This window comes from Empidonax traillii, unplaced genomic scaffold, assembly GCF_003031625.1.
Source record: "Empidonax traillii isolate 1590-97213 ecotype Southwest subspecies unplaced genomic scaffold, ASM303162v1 scaffold177:size1754471, whole genome shotgun sequence".
Lineage (NCBI taxonomy): Eukaryota > Metazoa > Chordata > Aves > Passeriformes > Tyrannidae > Empidonax > Empidonax traillii.
In genome coordinates this window covers 94,070-112,049 of record NW_020955370.1, presented here as the reverse complement: position 1 = coordinate 112,049, position 17,980 = coordinate 94,070, and the positions used below count along the sequence as shown (strand labels likewise).

Here is a 17,980-nt window from a genome sequence, read left to right as displayed (position 1 = left end):
TGAGGAGAGGGTTCCAGAATTTCTGAGGTGAGCGTGGGCAGATCTTTATTCTGGCTGCTTTTCCTGAAAGGAGAAGGGGTTGATCCAGCTGGGGCAGAGCAGTCTGGCATTGGAGGGAGGGAGAGGGCAAGAGGGAAATCACTGCTCTGCTGCTCCTGGGAGTTTTCCTGCAACAGCACAAGTCAGGCTGAGGATTTCAGGCACTTTCTTGATACTCCAGCCAGCACTGCACCAGCAGGGAGATCTAGGGAGCAAAGAAGCAGGATATACTGGGATAAAGGACAGGCAGTGAAGGCTATTTCAGATTCCTCTAGTTCTTCACTTGTCAGAGCAGCAGGATCTGCTCAAAAAACTTTTATGTTTACAAAATCTTTGGAGACAGAGCAGAAAAACCCTTAAGAGTCAATGAAGCCAAATATTCAGCTCATTTGCACACCCTAATGAGGGCTTCTAGGAGCTGTAAAAAGCAAGACCAGGCTTTGATGTTGGCTGTAGAGCAGCTCCCAGCAAAGAGCAGTGCCCAGTGCCAGGATGGGCCCCCACCTGTGCTTAGGGAAGTGGATGAAGCTGTGCAGCCCCTCCATCACTGGGGATCAGAAGTTGATGCAGTGCAGCCCTCCAATCCCTGGGGATCGGGGATGATGCAGTGCAGAGGCTCCCCCATCACCGGGGTCCATGGGGTGATGCAGCACAGCTGCCCTATCCCCGGGAACGATGCAGAGCAGATACCCCCACATCCCCGGGGATGATACAGTGCAGCCTCTCTGTCCCTGGGGATCAGAAGACGATGCAGGGCAGCCCCCCCATCCCTGGGGCTGATGATGCAGTGCAGCCCCCTGATCCCTGGGGGTCGGTGACACAGCTCAGCCCCCATCCCTGGGGTCGATGGTCGGTGATGTAGCTCCCTCTCCCACCCTTGGGGTCGGTGATGTATCACCCCCCTCCGCCCTTCCCTCCCGGTGGGCGTGTCCCTTGTCCCCGCGGTGGGCGTGTCCGCTGTCCCGCGGTGGGCGTGTCCGCTGTCCCCGCGGTGGGCGTGTCCCTCTCCGTGGCCCCGCCCCCGGGCCGTTACTTGCGGCCCCTCCCCCGCCGTCCCCCGCTGCCGGCCGCGCGCTCCCCGCTCCCGGCGCCATGGCGGAACAGCCCGACGAGGGGGCCCCGCCGGCCCCGGCCCCGCCGGCCCCCGCTCCCCCCGCCGCCCTGCCCCTCTCGGCCGCGCCGGGCGGCTCCCAGCGCCTGCTCTTCTCGCACGACCTCGTGTCGGGCCGCTACCGCGGCTCGGTGCGGTTCGGCCTGGTGCGGCTCATCCACGGCGAGGACTCGGAGGAGGACTCGGAGGAGGGCGGGCGCGGGGCCGCGGCCGGCGGGGCCGCCAGCTCAGGCGGCTCCGAGTCGGGGGGCCCCGGCGGCGGCGGCGGCGAGGAGGGCCGAGCCAGCCCGCTGCGGCGGGGCTACGTGCGGGTGCAGTGGTACCCGGAGGGCATCAAGCAGCACGTCAAGGAGACCAAGGTAACCGGGGGGGGGGCCCCGCGGCCCTGGGTCCGTCCCCGGGGGCACCGCCTCGGAGGCCTCCCGGGGCAGGCCCTGCGCGGCCTGCGGGTGCGGGGCCGGCTGCGGGGTCGGGTGCTTCGGAGGCTCCCGAGAAAAGGGGGTGGTTGCTCCCCCCGTGACCCCCCGTCCTTGCCCGGTGTCCTCCAGAGGGTGAAATCCTGTTCGTTTCCTTCATCACCTTTCTTCTAGCAGCCCAGCATGGATGCTGCTGCTGCTGTGTGTGCCGGTGCTTTACTGGGGCTTCATGGCATGAGGAGAAGCCTGGCTGTGCAGGTGATTTGAGCGAGCTTCCAGACCCGTCTTACTTGCTGGAGGATGTTGGCTAGTGTCTATGCCTTTATTGCACAGTGTCGTCATCGCCTGTTGTAGGGGAGTCAGCAGCCGAGCAGGGGAAACCTCCACTGGATAGAGATTTCGGCAGGAAACAACCATGGTTTGGATCTGCCCTTGTTTACGTGAGCCCTTACCCCTTGCTGATGAGGCGTATGTAAATCTGTGACCTCTTAATTATATCTGACGAGCCACAGGGTGTAGGTCTGCGTTGGAATATTCCCACTTCCCAAAGTTGGTCTGGCGTGGGGTTTTAGCACAGGCTGAGTGACAGTTGGGAGACAAAAGCGGGTGAGGGGGGCACTGTAATGGAGCACAAAGGGGCTGCCAGGGATGGGCGTTGCATCGAGCAGAACCGGGCGCCTGCACTGTCCCTGCAGGGTCCCTGTGCCCCTCTGGGGGCGGGGGGGGGCAGAGGGAGGCAGGAGCCCCCTGGAGACCCGTCTGCTTTGCTGTTTCAGAAATGGCCCCGTATGCCAAAGAAGAGAGGGGAGACTGAGAGGAAGAAAGGTGTGTTGCAGTCCTACAGGCATCGCTAGGATTGCCAGTGCTGGCAGAATGAGCTAAATTTAGGTGGTAGTGTCATTAGACACGTGACCAGTTGGAGATAAGGAAAATGAAAACAGGTATTCAGAAAAGGTACTGCTACGTGACTTATTTCTACCTTAAAACAAAACAAAACAAAGCCTATTTTCTCCAAAAGACCCCACGATTCAATCACTGCTCCCTCCCATTAAAATCTCCGTGTGCTGTTGCAGCAAAAATTTGTCCCAAGTTGAGTGTGGTTTTCAGCATCTAAACAAAGCTGCCTCGGTTTGGGTGAGTAAATGCAGATTTATTGTTGCTGTTGGGTTCCCAAATCCAGAAGCGTTAGCTCTGACTTCAGTCGCTTGGTAACTGTACCCTTTGCAGTGATAGAAAAAGCAGGACTGGGGAGGATCAGAAATCAAAGGCAGTTATGTAAATAAACTGTCTGTCTGTCTTTCCTTTTCGTGGTCCTGCGCTGGTGTAGTTGCCTTTACCGCTCGGGTAATGAACCCCAGGGAGAGGTTTCCTGAGTGCTTGAGAAATTTAGGTGTGCTGCTATTGATTTTTTCATTTGAAAAGCTGCCCACTGACAGAATTGAGAGGCTTTGTGTACAGTCTGCACTGCAGCTCGGGGTTGCTAAAAACAAACCTGACACCATTTGGAACATGCAGTTGGACTGATCATGGTTTCGTGGTTATAATCAGGTTTTTTAGCTGTCCGGTGACCCAGCCCTTTTGGGGTTACAGCAATGTGTGAGAACCAGCCAGGTAAGCCTGGACACTGTCCATGCTGGGAGGGGTACAAACCATAGGCTGTGGTTGTCCTGAGTCTAAAGTTTCTTGGCTTTTGGGTGCTGTTGCCTGAAGATACATCTTCTGGCTGTGACTGACTCTCTAGCATCTTTGGCTGTGAGATTCTTCTTTGGTGTCCTTAAATATTAACCTGTCCTGGTCACAGCTATACCATGGATACCATGGACTCCAGAGGGTGCTTGTTGTACCCTTTTATTTCCCTAAACTCTTAATTCTGAAATGGGCAGAGGGTAAAAGTGCTCATGGGGGCAGGGCTTTTGTGTGCCTGTTCTGCATATTAGGTCCTGCTGCCCTGTGGAAGGTGCCTTTCTACCTTCCATTTGTCAGGTGCTGTGAACCCTGATGCTCACATTGGATAGAGTGAGTGTTGTAATTGAGGTAGAAACAAAAGTCGTTTCAAATTTTGAGGCTGGTGAAACTGCACCTTCGGCTCCCAGTGCAAAGGTCAAAAGCAGCTTTCTGTACCCAGTTATAATCCTCGAGCTGTCCTCTCTTTTCTTTAAACTATGGACAGTTTATTTATTTTTTTTTTTTTTTTTTAGCCAGGGAATAGGTTGGCCAGTCACTTTTGCTGTTGCTTCTAGAAGTTCAACACTTGCTGTTGCTCTTTCCTGTTGCGAATGGTAGGCAGGATGCCACTTAAACCTGGGCACACAATCATTGACGTTAATCAGTAATAGAGACTTTCTCTTGAAATAGAGCTTCGCAGTTGGTACAAAGCCCCACCAGCCCCTGCAATAATTGTATATCTGAGCACATTCCTGCCTTTGGTTCCCCTGTTGATGGTCATTAGCAGTATCACAACAATGATGTGAATAACAGAAGAGCCAGGATTTCTTACCCTCTGGCTTCTCATGCTCCTTTCCTGCTTTCCATGACCATTTAAAACACTGTTGCTGAATATTGTAAAACCCAAGCAGACCTGGAAGGAGAAAGCTTCCCTTTCCAAATATATTTGCCATCCATGTCTTGCCTGACCCAGCAAACCTGCAGAGCAGTTTATCTGGCTGGCTAAAGCTGTTCTCTTCTCTCATGGTACTGTTTGAATGCTCAAATCTAATTTGGAATGCAGATTGTAAAAGTGCTGTGAACTGGTGTTAACCTCTGATGATTTTTGTGACAAATTAGCAGGAGTACTTGAGACCCAGCTGAATTTTAATGTCAGGGTTTCTCAGCTGTGATTTAGCATTCCTGCTGCACACTTGAGCTGCCTTTGGGAACTTTAGGGAAGTGCTCAAACATATTAGGTATTAGTCAGCTCTGGGGACTTTGAAACGCTGCTGTTCCTTCCTCCTGCCTCTCACCTGAGAACCCAGGAGCTCTCTGCCACCTTTCATTTTCACAAAGCCTGGGCGAGGCAGGTGGGGGAAATGGAAAGTGCAGGTGTTGTGTTTCAGCACCTTATCTGAAGGCCTTCAGTTCCCAGTTCCCCGCCTGCAGCTCTGTGCCTGACTCTGGGGCCAGGGCTTGGTGTGATGCCGTGGTACACAGGAATTGCTGATGGATGGACGTGTAGGGACCGTGCAGGCCCTCAGGCTTGCCTTGACAGTCGAGGTGCAATTCTTTTTACAGTTTTTAGAAGCCTTTTTTGTAAGATCTGGAATACAGTTGGGTTTGGATGACTTTCTTACCACGTTCATCTTTGCTTCAGAAACAGATTCAAACTCTCAGGACTCTTCAGACTTATATCCGGTGTCTTATAAACACATTACCTGGAAGTTATTTTGATGTTACCTCCAAAAGACTCTCTAGGAATTCAGCTCTGCTTCATCCCACACAGACCTTCTGTTCCTTTCCACCCTTCGCTGCTATAATTTCCTGACCTCAGATATTCAGTCACGAATCTAAGGTTGCAGGAGAAGTTTCCGAAGATCCTCAAGGTCCGTGTTTTCCCTCTGTCCCTTCACAGCCACTCAGCTCTCACTGCTTGGGTCCCAGCCCTCAGGTGTGTGCTCTTCAGATGTTAATCTAGCTAGTGACTCCGTGGAACCTGTTTGCAACTGAGGGATGGAAACAGCCTTCAAAATCTCCCCTCTTCAAGCCTGGCAGAATGTTGGCTGTGTGGAGGTGCCGTGATGCAGCGTGGGTACATTGCAGCAGGTGAAGAGGGACAGCAGGATCCTTTCCAGGAGCTTTGGGAAATGCTGTCGCGGTGCAGAACTCTAGTTTTGTTGCAGCAAACAAATTCCATGCCCATAAATCTATTAATAGTGGGTTTTACTGCGGGAGGAAGCTGTATCTAACCCTCCTCATGCATCTGACATTTCAGTTATTCTCCCAGGGGGGCTCTTTGAAACCACCTGATGTTTGTAGCTGTTAGAGACAGAAGAGGCTTACTGGAATTTTTGCAGTTCTGCGTAAAATAGAACTGATTAATGTGTGACCTTTCCATCCTGTGAGTATCCATTGCAAGGTTAGGTACCCTTGAGTCAATTCCCCATTCCACTTTGATTTGTTTGGCTCTCGTGATGTAGACTTGGGGATCATCATTAATATTTTACTGCAAAAGTGGAATCTGGCACAACTCGCAGTGTGGAAGTCTCAGGAGTCCTAAACAGTGTACACTGTTACTGCTTTGTGTACAGTGTGCACAGTCAATTGGTATTTCAGGAGTTGCAGGTGGCCATCTGGGCAAAGCCATTTATTATAATTATTCCACATCTAGACAGGAGTGTTATTTTTAAAATAAACGAAGCCTGTCCCCAAGCAGGCAGTTCTTGTGACACGCTCTCTCCCAAGGTGTTCTCCCTTCCAACGTGCTGGCATAGCTTAAAAAACCCTAACTAAATTAGTAATGCTTTTAGGACTAGTAAACAAACTAATGTGCACTAAAAGCTTTAGAAGAAATCAATCAGTGCCTTTGACAGGCTTTGAAATACCTGGGTGGGTGAGGCATTTTGCTGCAGCTTTCTCATACAAGTTCTTTCTTGCTGATGTGATGCAGCTCCAGTGCAGACTTCTGCAAAAAAGCAACTTTCAGCAATTAAAAAAGTTTCTTATTTAGCTGAAGATTCTTCGTTGGAATGACAGAAGGTTTGACAGATAGTTTGTGGGACAGGGTCTTGCTTGCCCATGGCAGCTGTCCTCAGCTCCTCCCCTGTCTTCAGAGAAAAGACATTATTTTTAATGTTCAGCATCTGTGTTGGTGCTGGGAAATAATTGGTGTTTGCAAAGCTAAAAGCCTCTTCTCCTTTGACTGTTTAATTACTTGGGGGATTGCAAAGGCTCAGAAGGTGATGACACCTTCCTAAATGCTACTTAGGAAAAACCTGCCTCATTGTTTCCACTCCACTGTTTCCTCCCACCATATGCAGGGTCTTTGCCCAAACAGACCTGTGTTTAGGCAGCTCTAATCACAGGAGCTGATACTTTAAGATGAAGCTTTTGCACTTGCTTTCGATGTTGTCAATCCTGATTTTCCTGGAACTGAGAGGTGGGAGATGATGGCTTGGCTTTCTGCTTTTTGTGAGTGCTCTGGAGCACTTGGCCTGTAACTCAGATCAGGCTCTACCTTGTGTTGCGGGTGTGTCCCACTCCTGAGATCTTTGGATGTGTGGCAAGGTAGGAGAATGCTAAATCCTGGAACAAAAAAAAACAAAACAAAAAAAAAACAAACAACAAACCCTAGGGAGACTCCATGGTAATGTTTAGGCTTTTTTTCCATTTGCCGTTACAGCTAAATATAATGTGCATGTTTGTGACTGAAACCAAAACATTCTGCTAACTGGAATTTATGAAGTTAACTTAAGCTAAAGCAAGTTTCTCTCGATGGCAGTGTCCCGGAACTTGGCAGAGGTTTCTCTTTGACAGATACTGGTAGGATTTTTTCTTTCTGAATGTTAAATGTTCCTGTGAAGAGAGCAGACTACGTGGGGGGTAGAGCAGTAATGATTGTAAGAGGTGATTAAAAACATCAAATACTATGAAAAACGTGTGGTTTTCACAGTAGAGGTGGTGAAAATTGCTGATTACTGTAATAGCTGCAGCATGGGCAGATGTGCCTGAGTTTCAAGTTGACAGGTGTCTTTTTAGCTTTAATGCTGTTTGCAGTCTGTGCAGGCTGAATTTCAGAGAGAATCCTGTGCCTGCAGAGCACACACGGCCCGACTTGGTGCAGTTTGGTGTGTTATGGGCTCAGATGTGCCTCTGGATAGAAAACATCTCTTGCTGTGCATTTCAGGGTTATTCTTACCAGCCTCGGGCATTTGACTGCACATCTGGCAAAAAAAAAAAAAAAAAGGTCTGGAGTCATTGTGTCTGCTGTGCCTTCTGCCCCAGCCTTTGGGAGAGCCTGGACTGGGCTGTGGAAGTGACCCAGGTGGGAATCGTGGATGCTTACTGGGCTGAAATCTTCCAGGTGTGGTGTAGATGGGAACAAACACAGTGGTGGTGGATGTGGATTTGATAGCTGTGTGTTGGATGTGTGCCTGTGCTGGGGAAGTACAGGTCATGTTACCTTTGTTTTCTGCTGCTGGTGTTGGGGTTTAGAGTGACTGAATGGAGAGACAGATCCAATAAGCCATCTGCAGATGGAATTCCTCCCTCTTACAGAATGTGACCTGTAGATCGAGGCCGAAATCATGGGTTGAGAGAGATCAGATTTTCAGACTAAGAAATCTGTACCTCTGAACACCAGACGCTTTGGATTGTTTTGAAAAGGAATTACCTCACTTTCATGCTTTGTTCTGCCTTTTCCAATGGTCAGGTGCAGGTGGCAGCTCAGTTCAGGTTACAGGCAAGACTTCAGCTAAACAGCATTGATACCTGTATGTTGTAAGCTTCAAATGTACACCATGTACCTGCTGGTCTGAAATTTAACAAATGAATAGTTAATATGTGGAAGTGGTGTCTAGAGCAGTGTCTTGATGAGCCCCTCTAGTTTTGGTGGTTTTTTTGGACTTGCTGCCCCTGTTAGCTGCTGGCATGGGGTAGGAGTTGCCTGAGTATACAAGGGGAGCAGGTGGAAGCCGAGATAGAAAATGCTTTTTGTGCACATATGCTGAGATCTTGGAAGTGGGACATATCAAGCTACAGCTTTAAATAGTCTGTCCAGTCTCTCAAAGGGTTTGAACAACCTGCTGATGTATGTTGGATGCTCTAGGTAGGTGCTTCTTTGGGATTACAAAGCTGAGGGTTTTTTTCCACGCTTTTGCCATTTTCTTTAAAATTGTGACCTCTGTTTTTTTCCTCAACAGCTGGTGCTGCAGCTCTCTGTGTGAAAGGATGGTCATTATGGAGGCTGTTGGTGGGAGGTGAGACCAAGGACTTGCAGGAGAGGACAGGAGCACTTGGTATCCTACTGTAGCTTCCAGACCAGGAAAAAATTAAATTCACAGGAGTACATTAGGAGCAAGGAAACCCTGCTCAGCTTGCATTTGCAGTGGTATCACTTCACAGCCTCTGGTTACAGCCTCTTGAGTTGAAGAGAAGCTGCACAGCCATGCCCCTGGTCCATTAAGCAGGATGAGTTTTTTTTCAACAAAACTGCAGCAGTGGTACCGTGTGGTTCTGTGTTCTGCACACATCAGACACAGCCTCTGTGGTTTGTTCTTACCGCTGCCTGTAAAGCCTTCAGCTTTTCTGCTTGTGAGGGGGGCATTTTGGAGACTGACAAGTGAAGAGGGCTATTTAATCACCAGCTGAAAAGATCAGGAGCTTAAGACTTTTAACTGGGTTTTTTTAGCCCAAAGCTGGGAGTTTCTGGTGCATCATTCCTGTGGAAGTGACTGGGTAGTTTTCGTTCGTCAGTGGATGATGAACCTTCTGCTTAGTGAAACACACTAATTCTGTGAGCTGGAATTAGTTCCATCATGGCTGATTTATTTTTTTACCTGCTTTTGAAAGGATATAACTTCTCTGAGAATAAATGAATTTTGTGTGTGAATCATTTTGGTTGTAAGAAACAGTGCTGCTTTTCTGCTGATAAGGATACTTAGAAAATAAGTAGCACTTTTCATCTTCAAAGGATTTTCTGGGCTCTGATGTGGCAGTGCAGTGTTGGAAAGGTGACAGAAACTTTCCCCTCAGGTGACTCTGGGTAAGACAGCTGGAGTTAGTGCTGCCAGGTGGTGTTTTCCTGGTGTGTGCTCAATGCCTTCTCTATTTCACCCTTTCCAGGGCTGGAAAAAATGAGTTGTCTGCTTGGTGGAAAAACTTCTGATGTTCCTCAGTGCAGTTACAGCTATGGATTTCTGTCTCAGAACCACAGTACATTGGTTATTTGGCATATATGTGAAATGGGATGCTTGAGAACTTGATGACTTACTGTATCACTTGGTGTTGTGGAACTCAAGTTTGATTTGGTTATACTGGTGTGAGGAGCTAGTCTGAATAACCCAGCGTTTTTAAAAGTTAGTTCAGCTGTAAATCTAGGGAGCTGGGGATTTTGCAAGGCCGATTTAGAGATATAGTCAGTGAAGAGCAACCCAAATTTAGGCTGTTAATTTAGACCATGGCAGTGTTTCTAGAATCAAGTGGGTGTTTCAAGCCTCTTGGCTCATGATCTGTTGTTAAAGAACTGGTCCTAGATCTCAATCCTCAGTGAAATTGTTGGCAGCAGCTGCACTGGAACACACTTGGATCTTGAGTAGCACTCTGATCACCAAGGACCCTTTGTATTTTCCTTCATCCAGCCCTACTCCACATGGAACTAAAATGGTCATTCTGCCCATCCCAAGTGCTCTCACACCTTTACTTTTCACTCTTTGAGGTGAGTGTCCCTGGAGCACTGCTTAATATTTTTGTTGAGAGTTCATCAGACTTCCAGCAAGGCCCTGTTTGTCTTCTGGTTTTGCTCTTCTTTCTGCTTTTGAAGATAAAAGTTGTTTTTTTTTCTTTTCCTCCTGGAAGTTGGGTTACGTGTCTAATCCAAGTGAATAATTCTCATGACTGTTGTAAGTAACATTCATGCTTCTGTTCAGCCTCTGAGTCCAAGTTCCTTGAAACAACATTAGTTTTGAGACAAAATAGCCACATTTTCTAAATTTAGAGTTACTAGGCAGTTGGATAACAGGCTGGAAATGATACATCATGAACAGCCTCTTTGTGTTTGTTTTGTCCTCACCACATATGACTTCTGTCAGAAGCCTTTTCTCTGTCCTTGTGCTACAGGTTGTTGAAGTTACTCTGGTTTCCCACACTAAGGTACAGCCTTGTCTTAGTGAATTGTCTGTGAGTTTGTTTTAAACCAGAAAGTGGGAGCAGGGAAGAGGGAGGAATCTCCGTCCTTCCTGGAAAATTTGTGGGTTTGTGTTATTTTTTGGGGGGGTTTTCTGAAGTCTGTAAATGTGGGTGATTCATTCCCTTCCTCTTAGAGTTGGGCTGGCCAACGTTTTGGGTGTATTCCAAAGAGGTTGGGAGGCTCTTCCTAAGGAGGTGTAGTAGTATGTAATCATAGAACTTCCTCAGCAATGCATCTCAGTACATTCCTGAAATACATGAAAGAAGAGAGCACCCTGTGGAATGACACAGCAGGGAAGGTGACACTGTACAGGAAACACCAGGATTCCTGGCTGGCTGCTTAGGCTAGGAGGAAAATTCAGGAATTTTTTTTTTTTAATTCATTAATTGATATTTTTGTCGATGCTGTGGGAATCTCACTTTGTGTTAAAATTGGACAGCCAGATTCAGAGTGTGTCATTGGCTCAGTAACTGTGTTTCCACCTGGGACATCTGACCTGTGTAGCTGAATGGGCTCATTGACCCTTTTGACTCTGGGACTAGAAACTTCCTCTGTTTAGTTTTGTGTGGTGTTGGGGGATTGTGCTGGTACACGACAGAGAAGTGTCATTTGGTTCACAAATGAAATCTGCCCTGTAATGATAAAGCAAAGTGTGATGACAACATGTGTGCTGGGCAGGAGCTCCCTGTGAGCCCTCCAGGCTGGTGCTGGTGAGGGCATCACTGCAGCAGCAGCCTGCTCGTGTGTCCCTCAGGGAAGGTCTGTCCTAAGAAGAGTTAAGTCTTTGCTTTGATTCCCTCAATTAGGAACCTGTCCCAGTCTCGATGATAAAAGTTGTAATTTCCAGCATAAACATGCAAACAGTTTACACCCGTCTCTTATTGTAAAAAGCAAATCTGGCTCCTAAATAGCTGCTTGTCTTTATAAATGTGCTATTATGTGGTGAAGCACGATTATTTTCTCCCTTTTCACCCTCAGTCTGTGGATCACTCCCTCCCCGATAGGCTTTTCCCCTGCTATTCCTGCATCCCTTGTCTGCACCTATTCCAGCTCGCACCACACTTTCTTGATCACAATTGGTTCTGGCTGCCCTGATCAGCCTCGACTACCTTGTTGAATGCCATTAATGTTTCTTTCCCGAGCCTGCCTTTATCAGAGCCCAGGTGTTGGATGAAAACTTCACACTTCCCATATCAAGCACTCTTTGTATTTCATAGGAGTGTTATGTGATCCGCTCGTATTTCTTGTTTTGTTGGGGATCTGAGAAAGAGATTAATTTATAGAAAATAAATATCACCGATATGGTAATTGCTGTGGTCACTGTGTAAACTCTTTAGTTAGAGGAGTCTTTCTGCTTTTTTTCAGTGTTGACACTTGGAGCTTTGGAAGGAATCCAGGCTAAGTTCCTGGCTTCCCCTTAATGGTGCTGTCTTGTTTGGGTTTTTTTCTATTCGTAGTAACGTAATTTAGTACCAAATTGCCACCCATAGATATTGGACCATTTGGAATCTATCTGCTCCTGCACAATGGTCAAAATAATTGTGATTTGAATTTCTTCTTACCTTAGTGTAGTGAATGCCTGAGTGTGTGTCTCAGTAATTCTGTGTATTCTGCTCTTTAATTGGCATTCAGGTGCAAGCACACCATGCGCATTCACACCTAATGTCTCTCTCACAGGGATGCTTTGGTTTCTTTTGTTCCTGCCCCACGCAGTTGCTTTCTCTTCAGCTTACAGCAGTCTCTGATTAGCATAAGTACAGCCATGCAGGCAAGGCAGCTCTGGGGAGGAAATACTCTTATCTGAGAACTCCCAGAGCTGCCATACTCGCTGTAAAGTGAGCACTGCAAACAGAGAGCTGCAAAAGCTATTTTCATTCCCTTTAGTGGTTGTGGAAATGGTTCGAAACTGATGGTGTTTGAAACGCTCCCTGCTGGGTCTGACAAACTGTTTGACCTTGGCCATAGTTGGGTGGATCGGTCTCATCGCCCACCCTACCTCTGATAAGTTACCATCGAATGCATTTTAGTGTCCCAGTGACTGACACGAACCTTAACTTTCTCTTCTGATAATCTCTTCTAATCTGGCAGTGATAAGTGCTGGCTGTCAGGAGAGCTGTGATGAGGAATGATGGGGCTGAAAAATCAGCTTTTAAAGGTGGTGTTTTGTAGGGCAGATTCCCATCTCTGTGCTCCTGTGCCGGCTTCTCTGAATGAGTGTTGAGCTCTTGTGCTGCTGAGGGGGGGGAGTGTATGGAGGAGGGAACAAACTCAGGGTGGAGAGTTCTTCCTTTCCAGAACTGGGATTTTTATGACTGCTTAATAGTGTTTAGGCTAGCAAACCATTTTGTAGAAGCATTTGTGAACAATCCTGACAGTCTGCTGTGTGGCTCCTTTTTGCTTCTCCTTGCTGCTGGAGGAATGGTTGATGGCAGTGAACTGAACACCCCAGGAGCTGGGGAGAGTCTGTGATACTTGCTCTGGAAAGCAGCCTAAGGAATCTTTATAAAATGCCAGTTGTTTTCGTTAGTGCTGCTTACTTAGCCCTGTTCAGAGTGCCTGCCTCTGATCTGCAGTGCTGGCAACGCTTGAATGAAGCCTTAAAACAAAAGATCAAGGATTAGATGCAGAATGACATTCAGAGCATCATTGTCCAACCTGTGTGTGCTACTGAGCGTGGTAGAAAATACTCCAAATTGCACTTCTTAAGTATTTGCGAGCTGGGCTCTTAGCTCAGCTGGTTCCTGCTGTGATGTAGAGGGTCAGGTATTCCTCCTGCATACAAAAGTTTGTTTTGGCAGCAGGTTGTTTTCTCGTAGCTCTTTCTTTCATTTTTATACCGTTTTGCTGCTTCAAAGGCCCTGAATTGTTCATGCCCTTTGGTTAGGTTTAGTTTTCTCCTCACACTTGGATCTCTGGTGCCTCAATGACCTTTTCCCCCCACACCCATTTATCCTCATATCCCTGTCTTTGCTATTTTCGTTGTTCTCTGGGAGTTAAGTTGTTCAGGGCAGTAGCATGTTCACTGCTATTGAGAGTGGTCCCTATCGTGCTCTGGGTGGTGGCAGACCTGTCCAGTGCTTTGCCTCCCTGTCTGGCAGGTCGTCTGTTTACCATCTCAGTTTTCCAAGTTCATCAGAAAAAAAAATCCCTGGATGTTTCCAAAATGCTTAATTAGTTAAGTATGACCTAACCTGGGAGTGTTGCATCTGAACTGAGGAGTCATGTTGAGCAGGGCTCTTAGTTTTTCCTGATAGTGAATGCTGCTGCTGTGTGAGCCAAAAGAACTTTTTTCTTTTTTTTTTTGCCACTGAATTGCTTTGGGATATTTAAAATTAAGCAGGATGATCTGTGTTCTGAAGAAGAGTAAAACAAAGGATGTTTCTTGTGTTCCCAGCTGGAAATGAGGCCCTGGTAGGAGCATTGCAAGGATAGTATGTGCTGTGTGAGTAACAAGTGCTGCTACTTCAGCTTGGCCTCATCCAAACAGTGCCTTTGAGTTTATCTTGTGCTTTCAGGAAAACAAGGCACTTGCCACATTCAGCTACAGTGTGATTTAGCAAAGTGGCAAATCTCCATGAGAGACCAGGAAGAGCTTTTAATCAGAAATGACAACACACAGTCTGTGATTTGCACCCAGGCCTTACGTGATGGGTGAAATCACCCTTCTCAACACCCACCTTGCTATAAATAGCTGTTTTCACTGGGGGCAGGTGCTACTGAAATGTCACTTGGGTGAAATCTGAGTGATGTGTGTGTGTGTTGGAGCAGGGAGAAGCATTGTCTTCATCAGATGTATTGAGATCTGTGCGTCTCTGCCAAGAGATGTTGTAATGGTGAGATAGATATTGATCAGAGCTCTACTTTGAAGTGTTTTGAAACTCTAATATTTCCTTGAATCATCTCCCTGCTCCATTCAGAAAAGCTGCTGCTGTTGTTAAAATGTCACACTAATAGATATGTATTGTTTTTAGCCCACCCTATTCTCCCACCATGAGTGATTTTCTTTTTCAGGAAACTACATTTTTTCAGTTCCTATTTTTGTTTGTATCAAAAGGAGGTTTTTTTTTTTCCCCCATTATTATGAATAGAAGTGTTGTTTGAGTGCCCAGACTCTTTCTAACATCTGGCAATATGCTTTTTGGTGCACTGTTCGAGTATCTTCACAATTCTCTTTTTATAATTGTCCTCTGAAAGAGTGAGCCATGATGACTTCCCATTGAAATATTTATCCATTGCAGTGCTGCTGTGGGACTTGCCTTCTGATGCTGAGGCTTTCTGTAAGGGGAAAATTGCAGTTTGTCGTGATCCATTCAACCCTGGAGTATTACTTGAACTCTGTGGAGAGGCCTGAGATCGGTGCATGTGGTAGAAGAAAAGGAGGATTCAATTGCAAATTGCTGTTATTAAGATCACTTTCCGAGATGAACTCTACCAGTCATCACTTACTCTTGAGATGAGAGCAGCAGCTTCTCTTTAAACTTCACTGACATAATTTTGTGAAGCTACTGTGCCAAAAACATCTTTCCTGGATGCAATAGATTTTTGACTTTTGAATTAGGGGCTTTGACTTTTAAGCCTATGTCAAATCTTTGGGCTGTTCCTGTTCAAAAGGCGCACGACTCTTAAATGCTTCAGCACTGAGGTACTTGAGGCTTCTGAGCACCTGCTGGAAGAATTTGGATACCCAGAACCCATGGAAGTTATCTGTGCACTGCTTTGCTCCTCTGTCAAGGAGGCTTTTAGTGCAGGTGCTTGTGAGTGATGGTGATATTGGGACAATATAATCCTTTTAGGGAGCTGGAGCACAGCTGCTGTGGAAGACTCAAGCTTGATGGACAAGTGTGTACCACACCTCTGTATAAATAATTTTCAATAATTCCCATTTTTGTGTTAGCATCTCAGCCTGGGTTGTTGACCAGACTGAAAGCTAGGAAGGACTCTGAATTTGGGGCTGAAACAGCATGTTTGTTGTACAGAGTGAGTGCCTGCTTGCACACGTCAGGGTTTGATGTTTCATTTCCCCAAGTCTGGTACCTGGGATGGAGAAGTTCAGGAGAAGGGCGTGATGTTGAACAGCACCAGGAACTTGAGAGGTGCCAGTGCTGCAGTGAGGGGGGAGGGCACAGTAGAAATGGTGTCTGTGGAGGTGGGTCCTGCTGCAGGGTGAGGTTTGAGCCTGTCCTGCCACAGGGAGCCTGGACTGGATGTGATCTGACTGCCAGACCTGTCTGACCACTGTCTTAGTGCAGAGCCCTTTCCACTGACACCCACCAGCCCTGTCTCAGCAGAGTTGCCTTGAGGAGGGAAAAGTTCAAATAACAAAGGAGAGAACGTGCTTGTTTCCTTCCAGTTAGAGGGAACTTGAAGCCTGATCTCTCCTCACTTTGTTCTCTTTGGGGTGATATGAACAAAAGGAAAAATCGTGGGATTTTCTTCATCTGTGGCTTTCTTACCCCGCCCCTGCTGATCTCATATCTCTTTAAATCTCAGGCCTATTTCTGTGCAACATAATCCTCGTTGTTTTTTGACAGCTTATTGTATTCACATTCTCTGTGCATCTCCTGATCTTAACTGCTTAGTGTGTACCAAAGCAGGAGTTATTTTTACTGCTGTCAGTGGTGTTGAGCTTTGCAGCACTGGGCGTATCCTGTTCTGCATCACACATCAACAAAGCCAACAGCCCTGGGAGGAATCAGGAATCTGTGCTGCTGCTGGTGATGGAGGGGGCAGGAAAATGATGTGGTTCAGCTTGTAAAAACTGCTGGGCTTTTAAATACTGGTACAGGATTGAAGAAGTGTAAAGCTGAAACATGTCCTGATGAGGAGAATGCGTTGATTGTTTTCAAAAGGCTGTGGCAGTGAGGTATGTTATTCTGTCACTGCTTTTCCCAGCTGTTCTCAGTTCCTACTGCATCCTTGATGCCCTCAGTGTGAGCTGTTGTCCCTGATGCCCCTCTTACAAACTGTGTCCATGTCTCTGGTGTGCTCTGGGAAGCTCTGAGCAGCTCAGACTGCAGCCTTGAAGGATGGGCCTGGCTCCCTGGGTATGCTGCTCCAGAGCAACTTTACACAAATTCCTTCTCTTTTGAGCTTTCTCTGGTTCCTTTTTAGTTTCTTTGGGGCTTTCGTAGGGTGGGTTGGGGGGTGTGTGTTTTAGAGGGTTGTTTTTTCCTAGTTCTGCATTAGTAGAGAGCAGAGGCTGTATCTTGGAACCAGTTTGAATTTCCCAAAACTTTGGGGAAACAAGGGTTAGGTGTGATCCTTACATGTGAATTTTTGTGTTTTAGTACAGCCCATGAGTCTGCTTGTCTCTGTTCTCTTCACTAATGGCTCCCAGGCTCCTTTCTTGTGGAGACAAGAGTTGAGGTTGATGACTGCCCCAAAGACCTCTCCTGAATTTGTGTTCCTCCTTAAATCCAGTCTTGACTACAATTTCTCCAGGAGACAGCCCATTGTCTAGGAGGTAAAGCAGCCAGCCAGGCTCACAGGGGGCATGTGGTGGCTTTGGTGTGCATCAATCCCAGTGGTCTCTGGAGCAGAGGGTGCTGTGAGTGCTGCCTGCCCTCGTTTGAATGGGATGGCTTTTCTACCACTCTCTCCTGAAGCTTCTGCAAGCTCTACATTAGCTGAAGAGACACGAGGCTGCTCCGTCCATCCCTGCTGAACCCTGAAAAAATGCTGGAGCTGATTAAAGAGGCACATTCCCACTGGAGATGGGGCTCCTTTGAGCAAAAGAATGTAGGTCATGGTTAAGTATATAAAATGGAAAAAGACTCCATTGTAGTGGCAGTGTTTCACCTACATAATCCAGTGAGGTCCTTGCACTAATAGAAACCTGTTCTTACGTATATGCTCTTTAATATGACTCATTAAACAAGCCTAATTAAACAGCAGCTTCAGCCCTGCTAAATACCATGGCACATGTGATCCTTAAGGCTTTAGGGTTGGCATCCTGACCACTGCATCCTCCTTTGTGCCATCTTTTCCCTGTCCAAATCATAATTGTCAGGCTTCAGTGCCCAAGGCAAGGGTAAAGAAGGAGAGCAGCGAGGTGTGAGGCACCATTAAGTACCTGATAGGATAAAGGTAATGGTGCATCCATGGCTCTCTGAGCTCCGTGGTAATGAGGAATGAATCCGAATGGATGAATTAAATGGGGGGGAAGCTGGCTGGCAGTGTGTGGGGAGGGAGGTGCTCTGTGTTCACGGCATGACTCTGTTGCAAAGGCATGCGTTGTAATGGGCAGACCACCTAATGCTCACCTGATGAGGGGTGTATCCCAAAAACAATCTGACAGGAAGACGAGGAATGCCTGTCAACAGCTGTCAACAGCGAGCCTAAGGCTGGTGGTTGTGGTATGCAGATGTTCATGGTTGAGGACCTCTCACTGAGGATTCTACTTCATCAGGTGCTTTCTGGGTTTTTCAGTTTAGGAACACAGTGGTCATTTCATGTTCATAGCAAAAGTGCCATTTCTTTGGCATTTCCTGTATTTTCAACATAGTTCTTCATCTTGACAGTATCTTGAGTACAGGACTAGATACTTGAGTATACGTGGAGTGTTCACCTTCCCGTGGA

At 47.1% G+C, this 17,980-nt stretch overlaps 1 protein-coding gene across 1 annotated transcript in view; it reads left to right on the top strand.

Annotated features, from left to right (window-relative positions):
• Window positions 1-1,131: 1,131 nt before the first annotated feature.
• The window catches only part of UBE2O (ubiquitin conjugating enzyme E2 O), a 60,748-nt gene continuing 43,899 nt past the window's right edge, over window positions 1,132-17,980 (top strand). Inside the window, exon 1 of the mRNA XM_027886049.1 lies at window positions 1,132-1,509. Coding sequence (XP_027741850.1) covers window positions 1,132-1,509 — 378 coding nt within the window. The remainder of the gene's footprint in view (window positions 1,510-17,980) is intronic.